Genomic DNA, 22,477 nt, shown 5'->3' with positions numbered 1-22,477 from the left:
TACCCAGTCCAGTTTGGAACTGGATACCTTACAACTTCACGATGCGCCTATAATTTTGTTTTATAATAAAAACCCTATTTTATTTCTCATAATATCAGCAATCTGCTTCACTACCACAACATAAAGAAAGAGAGACTCGGCAAATTTAGACAGATAAGGATGTTATAGAAATAGCAGTTAAAAGGGAAAAACTGGGCTTGTCGTTGCATTGTATGCTGTATCACACAACCTACATGGAGACCATTAACTGTCACATGCTGAGCCTTACAATTTGTTGTTCAGAAGCAGTACACATTGGCTCCTAGTTAATTGTTACTTTGATGTTTTTCTTTTTGTGTGTGTTTAGGTAAGTTTTTTGTTAATGAAAACTGAGCTCATAGTAAGTTGAGTCTTTAATACAGAATAGATAAACTAAAATTAGTACAACGAGCCTAAAGAAAGCAGTGAACAAGAATATTGTTTCTCAGGACCAATGTCAAATTCTCCTGAAATGCTGAAGGAGTTTCACCTTTCCCCATGGTCCACAGATCTTTATATTTGCTAACTGAATGAGTACTCCAGGTAAAAAATACTTGATTGTAGCACAACATGTGTCAACAATTCCCATGCTTTGATTTGATCTCATCTGGCATGCAAATTGCTGACCATGAGGTAGCCGTTCCCCATCGGCAAAATGTTTTAGTATTTTACCCAGGAAAGAATATAAAAGAAGGGTAAAAATGATGCTTGCTTGAAATATTGGCCTACATCCAGCAAACTGAGGTCATAGTTCCAAGCTTTGTATGGATCTGTGCATGTATTTCCACCTTGCAGCATTCACCAGCAGTTAATACAAACCCTCTTTTGTATCAGCAATGCTAGGCTCAGAAATTTCCCTTCTCCTTTTGCAAAAGAATATGAAAATTTATTCTGTTCTATTAAATTACTTTTATGTCATTCATTGTCCACCTTTTAAGTGTATCTACGTGCTTTGCGAGTAGATACTTGTATAATAGCACGGATGTACTGTCTTCTTCATATCTTACATGTGTACTGTCATATGGGAAGGCTCAAGTTATATTAATTTCTGTCATAGAATATGTCTATTAAACTTTTCTTCTAAATATTTAACCTCTTATTTTGAACATAATTTATTACAAAGTCAAGTAGCCTCAGATTTCTACACAACTTTCCAGCGGGTGCCAGTTCCATTTTGCCATGCACCGATGTGTAACTTAGTAGTACCAAATAGAGTTCTAGTTGTGTTCCTACAACTTTTTCTGGTGTTTGTTTTTTTTTTATTATTTGTTTTCTTTACATTGAAGCACACTTAAATATTTTAATATGATATTTCCACAAACCTTTTTAATTATGGCTCTCTTGTACTTAATATTCCCTTTGTGAAAAATTGTTGAGTTTAATAATTTCCACAGTTGATATGTCTGTCTAGTAAACACTGATTTTTACATACTTAACAGCTTTATGATCTGCAATACCATTTATGGATATTGAGAGTACTAATCTAGAAACAGCACATAATTTTCTTCTGTCATAAACAAATAAATCTGTGCTGATTAATATCATTGCTACAAAGCTTCTATGAATATACTTAAAATTAGATTATCAGAAACTGAGAATTCCATCCTTTATTTTCTTTCATATGTTTGAGGGTTTTTTTGTTATTGACAAAACAAGCTTTTAAACAGCCTTAACACCTTCTTAAACTTTCCTGGGAACTCATTTACTCTTTTTATGTTTTTGTTTCATCCAACTTTCTGTGCACATATGTCTTGTTCCTTTTATCCTCATGCCTTCTTTTTTTTTATTTCAGCTGGTTTCATGAAGCAAAATGCCTTTAGTCTTAAAAATACTTTCATCTTTGAAATAATTGCATAACTTACTTTTTCAATTTACTTATATTTCCATGGATTTAATATATTCCTTCAAGATAAAGACTCTTTGCATGGACCCATCTCCAGCCATATCTTATTCTTTCTCATGGCATGTTATGACCAGCAATCCTTGGTTGGCTCCACAGCCATCCGGCAATTAGTACTTGAGCCTCTTATCTTCTGGGATCCTGCCATCTATCAAAGGTTCTTATGCTCATAAGAATCTTTATGTAGCCATTACAAGCACTTCATCTCTTCCTGTGAAGTGACCCAGTCACTAAAAGATGGTGTAAGTAGACAAAAAATAATACTTTTACACAGTGCCCACTTCTATCTTCATGGTTTCAGCCATATCTGTGGCTGTTTCAGATACTTCAGAATCAGAAAAACTGCTGTTTATGATGAAATAGACATTGCAAGTGCCAGCTGCAGCAGATACATTAGGTTTTATGATCCTAAGGCTCTCTGTCATTTCTGAATTTGTCATGTTTGTTAAAAATACTGAATAATTAAAACAATTTCAATACATTTTTGACAGTTTATTCTTTTAATATTTTTATCCTAGAATAAAATACACATGATGCTCCACAATTATGTAGTAAGAATGCTGTTTACCTTGAGCAGAAATATAGAGAAAATTAGTATTTCAAAAAAAAAGAGAGAAACATTGCACTAACTTTAGCTTCATGGTCTCATTTGTTTATTTATTTATTTATTTGGTGGCTGTTTGTGAAGGAATTAAGCTTTTTCTGAAAGCGCTGAACTTTGTGCTGATTTCTGATCTTTAGAAATACGAAGTTCAGAAGTTCAAATATAGCAATGAATTTTTACATTTTTTATCTCTCTCAGATCTGTCCTAATCAGCATTGATCTAATGCTGTTGCATAGCAGCATGTTCTCTGAAATGTGCAAGCAGCTGCAAAGAAGTTAATAGCCTACAGATTCCTGCTTCAAATGCTGAAAATGGCATTAAGTAATAGTAATTTTCCAGATACTATAGACTCCACTGTATCTGGGGTTTTTTGGGCATCTTCCAAAATTTCGTATGTAGTATTTGGATGGTCAGCAAAACCTCTACTTTGGACTTCCAGAGAGTGGACTCCAAGCCATTCTCCATCGTTTATCATCCGTCCTGGCTAACTGGGGAGGTCCCAGATGAGTGGAGGTTGGACAAGGTGATATCCACAAGAAGAGGCGGAAGCAGGATCTGTGGAACTACAGGCCTCTCAACCTGACCTCAGTGTCTGGCAAGGTTATGGAAAGATCATCTTGAGTGTCGTCATGCAGCACATACAGGACAACCAGGGAATCAGGCCCAGCCAGCATGGGTTTTAGAAAAGGCAGGTCCTGCTTGACCAAGCTGATCGCCTTTTATGACCTGCCTGGTAAATGAGGGAAAGGCTGTGGATGTGTCTACCTGGACTTCAGCAAAGCCTTTGACACTGTCTCCTGTGACATTCTGCTGGAGAAGCTGGCAGCCCCCAGCTTGGACAGGTGCACTCTCCACTGGATTGAAAACTGGCTGGATGGCCGGGCCCAGAGAGTGGTAGCAAATATGTTGCATCCAGTTGGCAGCTGGTTGCTAGCAGGATTCCCCAAGGCTTGGTTGTGGGCCCCAATCCTGTTTAATATCTTTATTGATGGTGTGGACAAGGGGATCAAGTCTACCCTCCATAAGTTTGCAGACAGCACTAAATTGGGCAGAGTGTTGATCTGCTGGATGTAGGAAGCAGATGCCTCTGTAGAGGCATCTGGACAGGTTAGATCACTGGGCCAAGGTCAGCTGTATGAGATTCAATAAGACAAAGTGCTTGTTTCTGCACTTGGATCCCATCAACCCCATTGCAATGCTACAGGCTGGGGGAAGAGTGGCTGGAAGGCAGCCCAGCAGAAGAGGACCTGGGTGTGGTGGTTGACAGCCGGGTGAACATGAGCCAGCAGTATGAATCTTGGCCTGCATCAAAATGGTGTGGGCAGGATCAGGGCAGTGACTATTCCCCTTGTACTCGGCACTGGCTGCACCTCAAATCCTGTGTCCAGTTCTGGGCCCTTCACTTCAAGAAAGACTTGAGGTGCCAGAGCAAGTCTAGAGAAGGGCAGTGGAGCTGGGGAAGGGTCTGGATTGCATGTCCTATGAGGAGCAGCTGAAGGAGCTGGAACTGTTTAGCCTGGAGAAAAGAAGGCTCATGGGAGACCCCATTGCTCTCTGTAACTACCTGAAAGAAGGTTATAGCAAGGTGGGGGTCTCTTCTCCAAGGCAGCTAGTGACAGAACAAGAGGAAAGAGCCTCAAGTTGCACCAGGGTAACTTCAGGTTGGACATGAGGAGGAATTTCTTCACTGAAAGGGTGGTCAGGCATTGGAACAGGCTGCTCAGGGAAGTGGTGGAGTCATCATCCCTGGAAGAGTTCAAGGAAAGACTGGACATGGCTTAGAGTCTTCTGGACTCTAAGACTGGACATGGACTGAACAACTCAGAGTTCGGTCAAAGATTGGACTCTATGATCTAGGAAGTCTTTTCCAACCTCAGTGATTCTATGATTTTTATATACTTGGCAGATAAATTATATTTCTGTCATGAGAATTCTGAGATTAAGAAAAATGCTCCCAACCTGGACCAAGATGAAATCGAAACTTTTAAAGTTCTTCATGCAGAGACACAAAGTCACAAGTCTGGCAGGTGTGAATTTCATCATTACATGGGAGAACCTTCCTCTGTCACTCTTATGTCTTCTGTGAGTCATTTGAATTAGAAAGATACAGACCATCCTACAGTGACACTTTTTTTCTCCTGTCTTAAGGAATTAATCAAATCCTCCCTGAATCACTGTATTGCAGCATCACAGAGTGCTGTTACATCTTCCCTTGTTCTCCTCACATCTCTGACCAAAGCTACAATGTAGGACTTGGTCATGACTGGCAAAGGCCAACCAGTTAAACTTTCTGAAGGCATTTTCTTGATTTTTAGCTTTGAAATGTGTTTTGCTTTTGAAAATTAGTAAGAGCAGGTATACATTCATAAAAAGTGTTCACAAAATTGGTGTTTTCTATTCCACTAAAAGTTGTGAACACATGTCTTCATGAGTTTCCTGGTTGCAGATACATATGCGCATAATCCCAAGGAAGTTCCCAGTACACATAAATATTTTTTAGATTATAGCAGCAACAAAAATGTGCAGTTCAGTTGAATATACATGTCACAACCAATTATTTCCATGTGTTACTGTTTTCTTACATGTCTTTTTTTGCATCCTCCCTGCTTTGTTACTTCCACTTCAGACATCATGTGTATCTTACACAACAAGGTTTATAGCGGTCTTTTTGCTTTATCTCTTGAATAGTGCCGTCCTTAGCTTATGTACCCTACAAAACAATGTCAGCAGGAAGTTGGGCAAATAATTTGCCAAATATTATTTTCACTAGCCTGCTAAGCATTTGACTAAACCATCACTGGAGGATCCACAAAGTTGATACTATATAGATTGTGCTCAGATCATGTAAGTTTTTTCACACAGCTTTTGTGTCTGTTTGTTTTTTTCTTTCCATACCATAAGCTTTTGCCTATTGCCAGACTAACAGATTAATGAAAAATAATGTAATAGGCCAATTCCTTTTGTAATTATACTATGTAGAAGAAAATTCCTCAGTTCTTTCCTTGCATTACGTAAATTACAATTTACATTATTCTACTGGGTTAGTTTGAAAACTAAAGCCTCGTAATTTTTAAAACAATATTTGCACTGTAGAATTTAACTTCCCAAAGCAAAAAGGAGTGGAAAAAATCTACCATAAATATGAGGTATATTAAGACATTTCATCATGTCATATTTTTGCTTAATCAACCCCCTATTTAGAAACTACTCTAATAATGTATCTTGAAATACAGTTTACAGTTTTCCATGTGTATGCATGTTGAGTAAATTAATCAGCATGATTTTAAAATGTATTTAATGTACAGCTTTTTGAAGTTAACTTCTTATAGATATTCTCTTCAGTTTTACATTCCAGAGCCTCTGGTGGTCTAGTGGTTAGGGTGCAGGACTCTCACCGCTGCGACCCGGGTTCGATTCCCGGCCCCCCGGGCAGATGGAGCTCGTCAGCCCTGTGTGGCCATCCATCTAAGAGAAGGTCACTCTAAACAAACCTACGTTCTGAGACCCTCACTGCCACTGTCCAAGCGTGCTTGGCCCCGGCAGATGAACCTCAGGATTAAAGGGTGGGCTCAGTTCAGCGCACGCTGTGTCTCACCTAAAAAATCCACTGCGCAGGCTCGAAGGGTTAATGATCTTTCCCAAATCTTCGCTCGCGAAGACTGGCCATTAAAATACCACATTCCAGAGCTTAGCAAGCTGTTCTGTAGAGCCACCAGTCTTTGTAGTGGGCCAAAACCAGATGAAATTTGCCTTTGTTTATTATCTTTTTTCAGCTAACAGTTTAAAGAGTGAATTTGAGCTAAGCAGAGAAAGTAAAGCTTTTTCCAATTTATTCAGGAGTGCTATCAGGGAATTTCTTTTACCTCTTACCTTGGCTGCATGACTGATTTCCAGTATTCTCAGTCCTCATTTCACTTACCTGTCTCTTCTTAGTATTTCTGGCTTTATCATTTCTGGATATAAATATTAGTTACACTGCTTTAGGTAATATTACCTTGTTTGGAATGAACGAGGGCAAATTACTAGTCTTTCTGTTCCAAGCATAAACAAATTATTTATTTCTTTATTTCACACTAACCTTTCTGTACAGAGTTGCAATACAGCAGTGAAAGACCTGAATGACTAACAATGAAGAATACTGTGAACAGAGATCCTGTACATGTGTCTTTATCCCCTCTTTGTTTTTTTTATTCACCTCTTTGCTAGTCTGAAATTGATTTGTTGGATCATATAAATTTTTATATACAGATTATTTTGTTCTTCTTTCAGATGGTATCTCTGCTCCAATTGGTTGTTCCATTTTCAGTCTGTTCCTGGTAATCCTGGATTACCAGGAGGCCAGGTTAAACAACCAGGTACCAACTTTTGAAAATAGAATATGAAGCAGGTGCTAGACTTCTGGGCTTGTTGAATTCACTTTTTCTTTGGTCCTCACAGAAAACTGGGGTATTCTAGCTACAGGCCAGAGAGCAGTGGTTTTAATTTGTTATGAACATGAATCAACAAGACTTTTTAGCAGACCATTGTTTGCTTAAATTTGAAGAAAACCTGCCAATAAAAGTCAGCTTCCCGGTTCCCCTAAGCTTATATTTCAAGTTATGAACTGAGTGGAATTCTTGTAAAAGAAAAAAAATGGGTATTTTTAACAATTTCAATGCATTAAGAAGGGGATTATACTACTGCCATAATAATCTTATGTTTTCAAAATATTAATCTTTTTATGCTATCATAGTAGCCCCTTCTTACCAAATGGAAGAAGTTTCTTGTTGACAAAATATGAATTTTTTATACTCTTAAGGCACAAAGCTGTCAAATTATCAAATATAATTTCTCAGCAGATATATCTTGTGTTTGTATTTACAGAACACACATATGCCACAGTAACCACATTTCAAAGTTTGATCCTTTAAAGTATTTACATTGGGTTTTCAGCATTCATTATGGAAAGCCTTTTTAAATTGAAATAAAAAGGGGAGGGTGAAGAGAGGGAACAAGCAGAACATGATGTGAAGAGCAAGATAATTTTACTAGATGTATTTCTATCATGTAATTATATGCAGGTAAATCATATGTATTTGCTGAATGAAAATATTGCTAGCACTGTGATCATAAGATACTTCCTTGGGCCTCTTGATTTTCTTAAAAATTTATAGTAATGCTAAAAATACTTCATTTCATGTGATGATTGTGAAATTATTTTAAATTATTTAAAATATATAATCTTTTGAGTAGTCATCTCCAAGCACTTAGCTTAGATATAGTGTTATTGATCGCATTCTTCCATAAAATTGGCCCTCTTGAATGCTTGTATCATTACTCTGTTACTTGCATGAGTACTTGTATGTATATATACAAAGGTATGCTCTATACATACATATTCAAACTATGTGCATTTACACAAGCACACAGTGTTCTTAGTTTAGAGATTCAGATAAGCAACTTCATGCATGCACTAGAGGTTTTGGGAATAGTCTATAGAAGAAATAAAATAATGGGGACATGATACAACCTGCAAGCAATAAGCACATGTGATCATAGCACAATTATTTCTGTAACGTCATTATAAGAAATCATCCCTGGTGAATAAACTTTGCTTAAGATTCTAAGCAGTGAGAGAATGTGTTTTGGTCGAAGCCTGAGTAAGGCACAAATCCAGCAAACTGAAGCTGTGTAAATTGCTATTATTAGAGTTGTTTCATTTTTTGGTTTATTTTCTTTTAATCGAACTCATTTTAAAAGAAACAGCCAAAAAACCGAAGTGCTTTGTTTTAAATATAAAGTACTTTACAAGTATTTCAAGGCCAGACTGAATGGGGCTTTTAACAGCCTGGTCTAGTGGAAGGTGCCCATGGCAGAGGGCTTAGAACAAGATGATCTCCAAGGTCCCTTCCAACCCAAACCATCCTATGATTCTGTGATTCTATACTTGGTTACCTGAAAGCTGAAAATAACAGTTTGGGCTAAAAAAAAAATAAATATTTGAAATTAAAACCCCAAACCATATTGAAATATTCTTTTTAAATAAAAACTTTAATAATTTATTTCTAAAACATTGTGTATAAAAAGGGAAATCTCAAAAAAACAGAAAATAAAAAGACATTCTGCTGCCACAGAAATCTAACAAACAGAATATATATCTTCAGAATAAGATGGTGACAGCTTCATCAAAGCTCCTCCCCTCCCCTCCCCTGATATTGAGAAATATGAGAAAAGTACTACATAAATGGCTGAAAGAAAGCAGACATTTTTTTGAATGGGTAATGTTTAGGAATTTAAATGTTAGTAACAGTCTTAAATAAATTATTTTAACTAAATGCAATCCAGAGGCTTCCCTTTTAATTTAAAACTACCTTTAGAAAAATAAAACATTGAACCACGTGGAAACTGAAAGACTTTTCAGGAACTGAGATTATGAACATTCACCGGATTTAGTTGGCTGCGTAACATTGATGTAAAATGTATTTCATGGTCTATGATTTCTCATGTTACAAAAAGGGTATTTACAGGTGAAATACTGAAAAGAAACTTACAGAGATTTATATTCTTCTATTACTTAAAAATGGCAAACAATATACCATCTGCTAAAATTTCTTATCTTGTGGTCAGGTATAACATGCTAAAGACTGATAAAACAATTGTTTCACAGCCTACAAAAACTTAATCCACAGCCGTGTCTCTTACAAACTTCAGGAAGCAAAAGGGTTATTCATTAAAATGCTCCATGAGCTGGTAGCAAGTCTTTATATTTTAACTAAGTGTAGGATTTTTCTACCCATTCCAGCTCAATGTAGAGAACACTATCGAATTTATTGGCAGTATTCTAACAAATTTAAATATATACTTTTTTTTAAATTAAAATAAACAATTTAAATTTAAATGTCTTGATTTGTCGTAAGAAATCTCAAGAATTGTACAAAAATGCCAGATACTTTCCATGTCAGGTATGATTTCACCAGTATAATAAGGTACAAAGGGATAAATGATTGTTTCAATGAAAGGTGATTGAATTCAGTAAAGGTCCTGCACAGCTATAAGAGTAGGATATGTGGTGATGGCTTATAAGTAGTATGGAAATTGTAAAAGGCAAAACAAAACACCAAAACACCTGTCTCTGCTTCATGCCTGCTTTGTCACTTTCCTCTTTCTTTGTCAACAGCTGACAAAAAAAATGGTCAGTCTCATCTTCAGCAAGCTGCTAATAATATCTATCATAATTATATTTTATAAGGAATAAGTGTAAGGACAATTATGAAAATCCCTTTTGGAGAAAATACAATTAATCATTTCACATCTGTTCAAGTTTAAAAGGCTACAGGAGTACTTGCACATGAAAAATATTCTTTAAACAGAAAAGGACCAGAGGACCAACTGAACTGGGAAGGCTCCACAGCTGCATGCACATGATGTAAGAGAATTTGCCACAGCTGGCAGCATCATAAGGCTAAGTCACTTGCAGAAAATCTGCACCTTTTAAACAATAAGAAGAGCTTCATATCAATTTCACAAAATTGCATCAATTAGATGTTTATGGACAAACTATTGCTTTCTTTTGCCTCTTTCCATTTATAGTGTTATTTGTAAATAAATGCATTTAGACAAAAGTCTGAAAATTACAGCAAAACAGCTTGTTGAAGAAATTGAAGGAATTGAAGGTGAATATGTGGAAAATATTTTCATGTGGATTACATGGAATTACTCTTATATCACAAAGATAAAAGGGAATGTAAGTTAACTTTAAGCATATTTTTTGGTTTGGTTTTTTTGCTCTCCACTCTTACCTTCTTACATAGTACTCGGCACAAAAAGACCTTCTCTACTTGTGCTCCCTGATTCTATTTGTAATCCACTACATTAACAAAAGATAAGCTTAAGTGCTTGCGGTGCTTGAAGTCTGAATATTTACTCATGTTAGGATGCTTGCGTGGCACTGTTTGTGTCTGATTTAGATTAGATGTCAATTATGTAATATTTTTAGCCCACTTCTCTTTTTTGATACATAGTAACTATTAGGCATAGTTATTATTTAATATAGAGATCCATATTTTCAGCTATTTAGTGTTTCTACATTTGCCAACAATTCCCTACAAGAGGAGATATTAGGTTTTGCATAGGAAATAACAGTGTTGGTTTGTGTTTTTTTTTTTTTAATTATAATTCCTTCTGTAGAATTATGTGATGTAACATTTTCCAAGACGTTAAGAAATGCAGTAGATAGCAAAATACTAGATAAATCTTGTTAGCAATGCATAAAATGCCACTATAAATTTATATTAGTGTGACCCTTTCTATAAATTGTTCATTTTTTAGCCATTGGCTTGTATAAGCTTTAGAAAATAACATGGTTATATACTCTGATACAAATAAGGACATTTTTCAAAGTTGAAAATACATCTCTGCTGAAAAGTATTCTTATGTTTCATTTAAATTTTGTTCATGTTTATTCTTGTTTTTAACATTTTACATATTTTCCCTCTAATATTTACACACTTGTTATAACTAATCAACTGCTATAAACAAACCTCGGAACTAATCAAAGAGTATTTATTAATGTAAAATTCATAGCACAACTTCTTCAAATGTTGCAATTTACTGTGGGTAAAATCTCTGTCACCTTTGGTAATCCCTGTTGCATACTTCTTCATATGTTTTATTTCTGATTTCATATACTACTGCTTTGGTATCAACTGCATGTACATAATCTTGATCTGTAACAAGCGCCTAAATGTAATATATAGTCCCTGTTATGGTTTTTAGAAAGTGCCTTCATAGGAATATATCTACAATTTACAAAATATATGCAATATTGCAACAGAAAATCAAAGCAGCAAATGTATCACCATGTGTCCAGCCCTACTGCAATGTCCAGCATGCCTAACAGGGGCACAGAAGATTTTCCTCTGCATCTCTGCAAACGTATTTACTGTTTCTTTACTTCCTATCATTTAGTAAGTGGAGAAACAAAAGTATCACAAAATATAGTCCTGGGTAGCCATTTATATAAATAGATACATTGATGCTATTTATATGCAAGGATAGCACATGGATACATCGCTAAATAAACCTGAGCTGGTATCACTGGATCTTCCTGGGTTACTGAGCAGTTACCCCTTGCACTTTTTTTGTTAGGTTATAAATGTGCCAGTCAAGACTTCTTCCTCTTGCTTCTTATTTATCAGGAGAAACAAAAGCCCTCCCCGTGCTAGTCATACTCTTTGACCTCATAGTCTAAGGTCTAAGCTGACCAGCAGAAAACTTCAGAAATTCCTGTATTTATCTGTGCTGATGTGTTTTGCTGTATCTGTCTGAAAAAAATATACTACTTCCCTCTCCGTCCCCCCTTGATTAGCCACATGCAACACAGAAAAGAACAGCAAAGTGTTTCAGTGATTCACATCAGGTGCATACAGTGTGTCATCTGCATTATTTCATATTTCAGCATATTTTGAAAACATTTAAAATTTTTAATTCTCCTAAGTACACAAGTATTATTGGCTTGAAAGCTTTTGGTGCTACCCTAAAGATTACAAAGCTGATGGCATTTTCTTCTTAACATATGCTTTCTTTAAAATATGAAGAACATACTGAAAGTTGGGCTTTCTGGACACTTGAACTCATCTCTTTATGTTTATATGAAATCTAAGCAAAAGGGAGGTGGTGATATGATGGATTCGTTCAAATATCTCCAGTATCCTTTTGAAATGCTGATTTTATTTGATGTTCCAAGATATAGCCAGACTGAAATAAAACATATGTTACCTATGAATTTGGGAATTTTTTCTAAGAGCTATGTTTGAAATGAGCTAATGATTTGAAACGACAGAAGTTGGCTGTTAAACTGATGAATCTGGCATTTTGAAAGTAATTCATGATGGTAATTTTATTCATATTCACATTACTTGAACTGGCTAGTTGGATTTATGCCAATTACTATTGCCAAAACAATTGTGACACATTTTTGATATGCTAGTAAAAACATCTATTTTGGAAATTTTTGACTAGTAAATGCTGGCTTTTTCCACTTAAACACAAAACTAACAGTTAATTTCTCATCCCGTTTGGAATAATAAGGATGTGTTGTGGCCTTCTTCCTTACTGTCCAGTAGTCTTTTAAAAAACTATATTGTCCCCAGACTTTAAGCATGAAAGTGAAGAAAAATTTTCTAAATTAGATGAGGGACCAGGTGTTTGTCAAGCTGATTTCACAGTTCTTTAATTCATGGATACTGTTAAGCAAATGCATAACAGCCTATCCTCATTGGACCCGCTTAAATGCTTTAAAAATAGACTACTTTTGGACAAAATGATAATGTAATGTATTAGAATAACATGCTATAAAGTTAACACTAAAGAAAGGCCAAACTGGATGACACTGAAAATTTTTACCAACACTGATGTTTAAGGTTCAATTAAATGTGCTGACAAGTATGAAGTCACTATCTTTAAAAGTAATCTGCTGATTTACTGTTAAGCTTCCATTAGCCAAAACTTCTAGATTTCTGTGTTGTATCTCCAGCATTAACTGTTTAGAATTTTTTCTATCTAGCATTTTCAGACATTGTCCTTTTAAGCAAATAGCTCCTCTACTAAAAACTATGCAACAAATCAAATAAATTAAAATTAATCAATTTTATTGGTATAGTGGTGTTTCTGAATGACTCTGATGACCACAAATTCAAATTAAGGCTTGCAGAACTTCTTCCTAGGTTTGACGACGAGGTACATTAGCAAAAGTAGAAAAGTAAACTAGTCACCCTTTTAAACAGCATTCACTGGGGATGCTTGCAAAAGTAACTGAACTGAAGGCTTGTTCATTCTATAAATATATCATAAACTGGAGAATGAAGCAGACAGACATAGCACGTAATGTTAATATGTACGTAATGTTAATATTCACATAAGGTTAAATACGATTATTGCAAAACTTTGCAATAATTGAAGCATTCATTGCTTCAATTTTATTCATAGTATGCTTTGCTTGTTCTGATACTTCTTCACTTCAGGCAGTAATATGGGTTGTCAGATTTAATTTTTAAGGTAAAGGTGTGATGTATATATGTTAATTTATACATGTTCATTGAACATATTTTTTCCCAGCTGTTTTTTAACAATGAGATTGTACTACAGAGCACTTGTTCTCTTTCTTGCTTTAGTAAGCTTTTCATCATGGCTAGGCTTCGCGAACGAAGATTTGGGAAGGCTCTATCCACATTTGTCACAAGCATGCTGGTGACTAATAAGGCCAATATGAGATAGACATGTCCGATTGCAAAAGGCACAACAGAAAGACTCCTTAGGTGGTGTATTCTGCAAGACATGATTCTTTCTGTATTGTCTTTTCTCCTCGAGAGTGATCCTGCGTGCTTTCTGAAAGGAGACAGCTGCGTTATAGATGGTGTGTCTCCAGGCCTCCCGATTGGAGGCCAGAGTAGACCAGTTGTGTTGATCGATGTGGCCAAGGCTGAGATGTTGTTTCAGGGAGTCCTTGTATCTTCTCTTCGGGGCTCCTCTCATGCGGCAGCCAGTGGCAAGTTCACCATAGAGCAAGATCTTAGGGAGGCGTCTCATCCTTGAGACGTGCCCTGCCCAGCACAGCTGTGTTCTCAGTAACATGGCCTCAATACTCATAACTGCTGCCTGTTCAAGAACAGATGTATTGGTCACATAGTTACAAAAAGTGTACACCATGCTCTATTGCCAATAATGACTGTTCTCCTCTTGCAAATATGAGGAATGCCGTTTTCCCACCATTCTGTATTATATTTCATTTATTCACCAATCTAAACTTGTATAGTTTAGGTTCTGGTTTTTGCAGTCTGAATGAGGACCTAAGAATTGTGAGGACAGAATTAAAGTATTGCTTCTGACATTAGTTTCCTAAAAGCAGTCTTTGTTCTGCTGCTTCTCTCTGTCTCCTACTTTTCAGCAGCATCTTATGGCTCATTCATAACCTACTGGATTTAATACTTGAAAATCTGATTTCTGTATCTAGTATTCATGCTTTACCTTTTGTCTTTAGCTGGTCTGAACCATGAGGCTACACTTCATTGTCTACTTAGAACAGAAAGAGATTAATATTAAAGGGATGTCAAATTCTTAAATATCCACAAAACTTGTAGAAGAGATAGAGCCACATAACTGAACATTGTGTAGGCATAATTTGAGTGTTACAAAGTTTAGCTGACTGTTGGGATCTGGAGCTCAGCTATCAGCAGAGAAGGAGCTGATGAGATTATGTAGCAGGCCAAGGACAGCAGGAGCTGGGAGAAACTCCTTACTCTGAGGACCTTCCTCACAAGACCTATTGATATTTAACTATGTTGATTGGCCTGTCTCCTGCAGCAAGATATGGAAAGACTTTGTGATGATGTTATCAGACCATGTGGAAACCCCTTTGTTCTTTTCCCCCCATGTGGTCCTATCTAAGGGAAAATATTAACCAACTGTGTAACTAGCAGAAAATTGTGTAATCTTTTAGTTGGCATAATCCATCCCCTAGTTAGCATAACCCATCCTCCTCATTAACATGTCCTGCCCCCAAACCCTTATATTGCTTTTCACATGTTCAATAAAGATTCCAATTTTCACCCTCAAACCTGGGATCGTTAGTTATTGACCTCTTCAACTGACTACATAGCAGCACTAATTCTGAGTTTATTATCCTGATTTTCTTCAAGGGAACACTGCATTATTTTTAAGGTTCTATATTTAATTACTGAAAAAAAAGAAAAAATTCATATTCTTTCACTTTTTCAGTTTTAATGGTATTAGGACTTAATCCTAAACTAGAAATGAGTATTCACATGGGGAAAGAAGAATCTGATGTCATTTATTTCTGGTTGTGATAGGTGTACCTGATAGTTTAAGAAACAAAGAGCCTGTCACTTTTGTGGTATTTTGTAATGTGGTACCATCACTGCCAGAGAATTATGACAATCACATTAAATATTTGGTTGGACATCACGTGGTCACCTTTCACTGCAAACTTAGAGAGTATTGAGAGCATCTGCTTAACTTCCAAAGCATATGTTAGCTTTTCCACTTATTCTCTCCTAGTTTGACTAGGCTTCCACCTCTACCTGCATGTTTGATATAAAACAGAAAAAAAAAAAGAGCACTATTTCAATGAATATAAGTAAGATTATGTGGTAGCTTTGACAATTTGTGTCAATATCCACGCGGCCATGACAAGGTGCATGTAGGAAGATTTTTGGGGTTGTATTTTGAATGATTCAATAATTTCAACTGGTGTAACCCACTGCTAGGGAGGGCAGTGAATTGATAGTTACAAATTCTGTATTTATTTGCTTATTCTAAAGACTGGTTTAAAACACATAAAAAATTAATAAAAAGTTATTTTTCTTTCAGATGGGAGATGAAAGAAGATGCCGATCTTGAAGATGAGGAGAAAGTTATGGTGGAACATTTAAAAAATGTTTATTTGATACCAAGCATTCCTATCTCAGAGAATAAAGAAGAACAATTACCTTGATGGATTTTGGGTAGCAGCTTTTTTCTGAATTCAACATGATTAATTTAATGCCTTAGTTATAACTGACAGGACTAGAGAGCTCAGGAATATGTATTTCCTGTAGGAGATAATAGGAGTTTTAAAGTAAAGAATATTCCCCTGTTATTGTCTAGTCACCCCATCCAGGCAGCAATTGTTCATGCATGCGTAAGGTGAGCAACAATATATGACAATGTCAATGTCACAAAACAAGGAGAGTGTATCTCAATACTCTGCAGAATAAACCTGAGTGACAAATCAAGAATTGTTTTAAAAGTATAAAACTCACTCTGAAAATAATGCAAATTTAGACACATGCTAAGCAAATACTCCTGGCTTCCATCCACCACTTTGGAGTCTCTGTCCCCAGAGACTGTCCCCAGCTAGTGTCACTCAAGGACCTTTTCTCTCCTTGTTTATTAGATCACCTAAAACACATGAAAAGGGACAGTTATAGACCATAAATCTGCAGTCCTTTGTGAGTTGCTCCAGAATGGGTACACTTGCCCATTATTCCCAGTCAAAAATGCATCAGCCTTGTTACCCTCACAGATCCTAACTGAACATCCAGTGTATGTTATGGCTTAAAAGACACATTATAGAGCAACTAGAAGTTTTGAGAAGCATCTTTTTATTTAAAAGAATTATTCACAGGCACTGCTCAGAGGATTATCTTAGCAGTGAACTGAGAGAATTATAAATAATATCTATTTCTGATAAATACAGTAAAATTTTATTTTCAAAATAATCCAGGTTTGATATTAAAATTTTTCTAAATATTAAATCTTTTTCNACTTGTAAAAACTATCAGCGTGACAATATTTTTTATACAGATGTTGTGGTTAGTATTTCTTTATCTGTACAGAAATAATCCATAATTTTTCAGTTTGTTTCTTGCACAGGAATTCAAATGGAACTATTTTATCTGCTTGATGAAGGACCCTCACAAGATCTTGCTAAGGCTGCAACCTGTGCAGCAGCTATTCCTGTTCCCAGCACATTTTCACACAGATGTTATTATGGATATAACTCAGACCACTTAAATAGGAGGAAGGCATCTTTTCAAACCATCTAGGGATGGTGACTCCACCACCATTATACAGTTTCTGCAGTAAAGCGATCCAGGCTCCAACAGACAACAGCCAAAGTGTCTGCGCTGCCCTGAGTCACATCTGTACTCTATCTAAAAATGAGGCAAAGAACTATATAACCAGGATCATATTCAACAGGTTTGATCTTTTCCAGTTACTAGGTCAAACAGAATGCTATGTCTTGCCTTGCCAAACTCAGGTTTCAAACTTCATTAATGGTGGAGGTTTGCTGCAATAGCACGTAACTTTTTCTTTTTAGGACAACTTTTTAGAAAAATAATATATTTTCAGTTCTCCCAATAAATAAATACATTGACTAAAATCACTTCCATAAAACAGTTATTAAAAAGCCTGATGAATAATTAGCAATGCATCCATGAGTGTTCCTTACAGTCGGTAACTGTGAATGACATTGTTATGTACATTCTGTCCCAAGTTTAATTCACTAGAGGATGGAAATGTGGTTATATAAGCAACTTTGGTAAATTTGTAATTGCCTGATATTCAACTATTTTATCCTTTTTTTCCCATAATTTGTTGTTTTGATGTAAAAAAATCTGATAACTTTTGAGTATTTGGTGTCCATAAAGAAGTAGGGTCATATAGTTCTTCATGGGTCAGGTGACTCTGATTTGTTTTCCACCTCAGGAATGCCTTTCAGGCATCCTTGACAAACTTACTGTTTTATTAATATTTGCTGTAATTTAGAATGTGATACTATTCCACTCAGTTATACATGGGTAAATAATTAATCTTCTAGAGTAACTGTTACACAGACTTAAAGCAGTGTAGGTCCTATGGGCAATAATTTCAGGTTTAGGATCTGAACACTTCTGTTCCTAATGTTCCACATGAATTCCGTAGTATCTATGTTCTTCCATTGTTCTAAGCTACCTTTGTTACCTGGCATAGTGGGAGCTATGCTGCTAGTGAGTTATGTTTTTTACATAAACTGATGTATTTTGCCCCAGGTTTTATTTTCTTTGATTTCTCTGAACTTTTAATTTACACTTGGAAATCCATAGCACATCTGTTTTGACAACCTACAAACACCTAAATACTTATTAGTAAAGCCTATGCCTTCTCAAACCTGATACAGTCTTAGAGAACCAAGAATTCAATAAATGTAAAATTCAAACCAACCACTTGCAAGGTTATAATTCAAGAAGTGCAGTAGTTGTTTTCACTTGAATTTTCACCTCTCTGTAAAATCCAGAAATTTCATGTTTAAGGAGTTGTTTGCTGATGTACAGGAAACTTTATTGGTATGTAAATATGTATATATTCTATATAATAAACATGTCTTAAGTGGATTTTATTACTTAGATTAAGGTTATGCTTCCCCTCTAGATAATGGAAAAAACATTGAGGACGTAAGAGGTTGAAATGGCTGGTGGGTTTTGTTCTGGCATATGAGTAGTAAACAGATTACTTTCTAGGATAAGCCAGATGTGGCTTTGGGAAAGAAATTATGTTGGCAGGAATCCTACCTGCAGGGATGGATTAAATTCAGGAAATTGATGGCTGAACAAGTGCTATGAAGACTTTTTTCAGAGACAAATGGATTAGGTGTCCTCAAACAGCTACAGTTTCTATTCTAGTTAAGGCTCTCTAATTTCACATATGCCCTTCCACTTTATAAATGAACAGACTGATAGAGGTTGTTGCATTAATGCAATGCAAATGTGTAATGTTAATCATCTGCCTCCTCTCCAGATAAATAATTAACCAGAACATGGCAGGCTGTTCTTTATTTCCAAAAGCTATGCAGGGTCCTTGTCATTACTGACTGTACCTCCACCAGACTGTGGTATCAGCACACAGATATCTCCACTAAAAGGTGCATTTAACTACATAATGGAAAAGGTACGAATTGTTTAGATTTTTTTTTTTTTGAAGTTATATAATACCCTGAAACAGTCATCTGCTCTAACATGCATAATTTATTCAAAAATCATTTGTGGAGCTCGGGGATTGATAGTTTGCAATGGAAAAATTGTAGGTATGCTAAGTACATTCTTGCAAAAATAAATCATGCAATCATATATTGAGATGCAAAATTTCAAAATTCAAAGTACAGTTAAATTCTTTGCACACGTAACAGCAGTGAAATAACTTTGCACAGTTTATGTTGTAAACCCATATATCTACAGAGTAAATAGTAGAACACAGACCATGACGTTCTGTCAATACTGTTGCTTTAAATTTTTGTTTTATTCCACCAAAACTTTTCATATCAGTCTGGCATTTTTTGAACAACTATATACAGGGCCAAAGAATTAGGAGTGGAAACTTGAAATATAGATCATATATATTTAATCTTTAAAACAAATGCAAAACCAGTAAGTGAAAAAACAAAGACATAAAAGAGTGTAAGAACTCTTGAGAACATAAAATGAAGCATAAGAATGAATGTCGCGACAGATTTATGTATGTTCAAGTTTCAGCAAAAAGTGCTGAAGACGAATTTGAGAATATTTGTGTATCATACTTTTGGCACAATAGCAGGAACCAAAATAAATTATCCATGAATGAGACATAAGAAACAGATTCAGGGAGTAAATAACAAGCCAAATAAGAATTCTGAATTAAAGAAAAACCTTTCAAGCCAAAAGAGAGGTTTTTCAGCCCTGCAAGAGCACTTAAGAACAGTGTTGTTTTTTTCATGAGTTTTCAGTATTTCACTTTTTTTTAAAGTACCAAATTTAAGGAAAAGTGTTTCTCAAAAGTTAATACATCATCTTTGTCAGAAAAGCTAACCTATTTTTATTTTTCATTAAATACATTCTCTCTATTTATGCACTATAAATAGTGCACAAAAAGCCTACTCCATCGGTGTCAAGCCAAAAGAGCAAATGAAAAGAAACTGCAAAGGAAATTCTAAGGAGAATTGGGTTTTTTTCCCATTCTCTTTTCTTTTGGGCTTAGCCTCAGAAGGAACTTTTTGTCCCAAAAGACAGAGGATAACTTTTCCCAAGAATCACACATCCTAAAGGTTACTATTCTAGTTGCAACTGGTTGATGACAAGACTATGCCTTTTTTTTCCTTCTTTCGTTTTTTGGGTTTTTTTTTTTTTTAATTAATCTCTAGAAATAGCTGTCATTAACATCAAGAACAAAATTAAGACTAAAACAAATTTATTTGTTTTCCAGACCTGGGTTTGACAAGAGCTGTGTTGAAATTGCTTAGTAGGGAGACCTGTATTGTACAAACACATTGCTCAGCTTTAAATAGTATCTTGTGATTTTCATGAAGTAGGTGACATAAGATGGTCATCAAAAGACAATGCAGTTTTTCATATGATTCATGTGATTCTGCTCTAGCCTGATACCCTTTGCATCCTTTTGTCACAGAAAAGTATTCCTAAAGTGGATCACATCCTTCAATTTTAGGATGCAGAGCAAAGTCGAATGAACAGACCACATTTATTGCAAATATAAATCCAACCCATGTAAACCAAAACTGACCACTTTCAGTACACCCTGTTGAGAACAGTTTGCCAGGTTTAGTGTGTCCTTTCCCAGCAGTAATCTGACTGAGAACTAAAGATGTTAGGTGCTGAAAGCAGAAACATTGGTACTTCTGAGGAAAGGACCATGGTGTTCTACCAGCACTGAACTACAGGAGGATTTAACAATTGTTTATGAAAGTTGCATTGCAGGATAGCAGTTAAATTCAGACATCCTACTTGCTATAATCATGTACTAGGTGCTTCTAAGATCCTGCCTACCTTTGCTGTGTGATCTGGAGGAGATAAAGTTTTAATTGTGAGCAGGTGGTGTAAGAGAAAAAAAAAAAGGAAAGGCACCTTCTATCATTCCAAATTTTTCATTTGATCTTGCTTTCTGTTTCAGTGTTTTTGTGGAACGTGAAGTTCTTCAGATAGTTTTTAAGAAGACAAAAAATATAAATAAAATCAATTGAAACAAATAAAATCTAGGACAAGAAAGAGCTCACCATAAAGTGCATTGCAGAATGGGAATAAAAAATCCTGCATATTGCAGCTTTTTCCCTTTTATGCTTTGACTCTTAACTCACCTAAGTTTCAAATAATTCCTAGTTTTCTTAGTGTCCATTACCAAATTCCCTGTTTCTCTGTTTATCCTGCATATATTTATGACCTTAAGAACTTCTTCCCTGTTTCCACAAAACGGCAGTATTAAACATCAGAAGCTCACATTTTGGGGTTAAAAATGGTTTAATTCATAACATTTTCATTTAGCTTTTCTGTTCATTTCTTTTGAGTTGATGAGAGAACATTTTTTTCAGCCATTTGAAATAATCCTTGTTAAAGCAGTATTTTTTACTGTAAGGACTGTCTACAGACCATGATCACTTGTCATCGACATGACTAATATTTGGGTCCCTTGGTGTGCTTCTCTTTAGATATGATGATCAAGTCTTAAAATAACTTCTCCCATCTTTGATACGATTTGAGTTACATTTTTTCCTCTAAACTACAAAAAAATACTTTAATACTGACAGCACTGAAAACTGCATGCTCTGTCACACAGACTGCAACTCTCAGTAAGAACAGCTGTTATGTCCAGGATACAGAGAGACACTGGCAGGTCCGTACCTCCTTCATCAGTTGGCTGGCTTGCCTATATCACTTTCCCAGTGCATCCCATGACCCTTCTTTCAAGGTATTATTAGTTTAGTGGCTTTCTTGACAATCTCTGGATCTTGTTTCTGAGTTTGATTTTTTTTCCCCTCCATGCTGTTTTCAGTGCAGTGTTGCCACTATTTCACGTGACTGGCAGTTGACAATTTTTGTCTTTGAAACTCCTCTTTCAAGTTCAATTTTCTGATTGTGGGAAAGGAACACAGTCTCTGGCCTTTGTTTTAGTACTTATATTTTGGGAATTAAGAAACAAAGGCATGGTAACAGAAAGAGCCTTAGAGAACAAGTCCAGGTGAACAAATGATAGATGTCTAGTCGATACGAAAATTATGTCCTGGCCATGCTCCCTCCTGGTTTCTTGTGCACATCCTTGCTGATAGAGCATGAGAAACTCAAAAGTCCCAGACTTAGGGTGAGCACTACTGAGCAATAACTAAAACACCAGTGTGTTACCCACATTATTCTCATATTACATCCAAAACACAGAAAGAATTTATACAAAAAGGATGTTTTATTGAGATTTAACCTTGTCATGTTCCCTTGTGGTGGTTTTGGACAACCACTGGAGAACTAGAACTCCAAATAAGTCACTCCCCTTTTGATTTTTCCTCCCCCTGACTCCTCCAATAATGAAGGGGCAATATGGAGAAATATAACTAAAAATAACAATTTACTAAAGGAAATAGCCATAACTGCAAAGATACAGAGGAAAACAGTTTAAACCAAAAAAA

General features: G+C 35.8%; 1 protein-coding gene across 10 annotated transcripts in view; it reads left to right on the top strand.

The window, feature by feature from the left end:
• The window catches only part of KIAA0825 (KIAA0825 ortholog), a 251,553-nt gene extending 233,111 nt beyond the window's left edge, over positions 1 to 18,442 (top strand). For 5 of the 10 annotated variants that reach the window (XM_017807307.1, XM_017807300.1, XM_017807298.1 and 2 more), the window contains one exon: positions 15,889 to 16,012. In XM_017807307.1, the coding sequence (XP_017662796.1) occupies positions 15,889 to 16,012 (124 nt within the window). Of the gene's footprint in view, positions 1 to 15,888 lie in introns of all 10 variants that reach the window. The other 5 variants (XM_017807297.1, XM_017807308.1, XM_017807306.1 and 2 more) reach the window with 2 other exon arrangements.
• The last annotated feature ends 4,035 nt before the right edge of the window (positions 18,443 to 22,477 follow it).

This window comes from Lepidothrix coronata, unplaced genomic scaffold, assembly GCF_001604755.1.
Source record: "Lepidothrix coronata isolate B3197 unplaced genomic scaffold, Lepidothrix_coronata-1.0 Scaffold18, whole genome shotgun sequence".
NCBI classification, from domain to species: Eukaryota; Metazoa; Chordata; class Aves; order Passeriformes; family Pipridae; genus Lepidothrix; species Lepidothrix coronata.
Note: the sequence above shows the minus strand (reverse complement) of the source record. Positions and strands in the feature narration are given on the sequence as shown.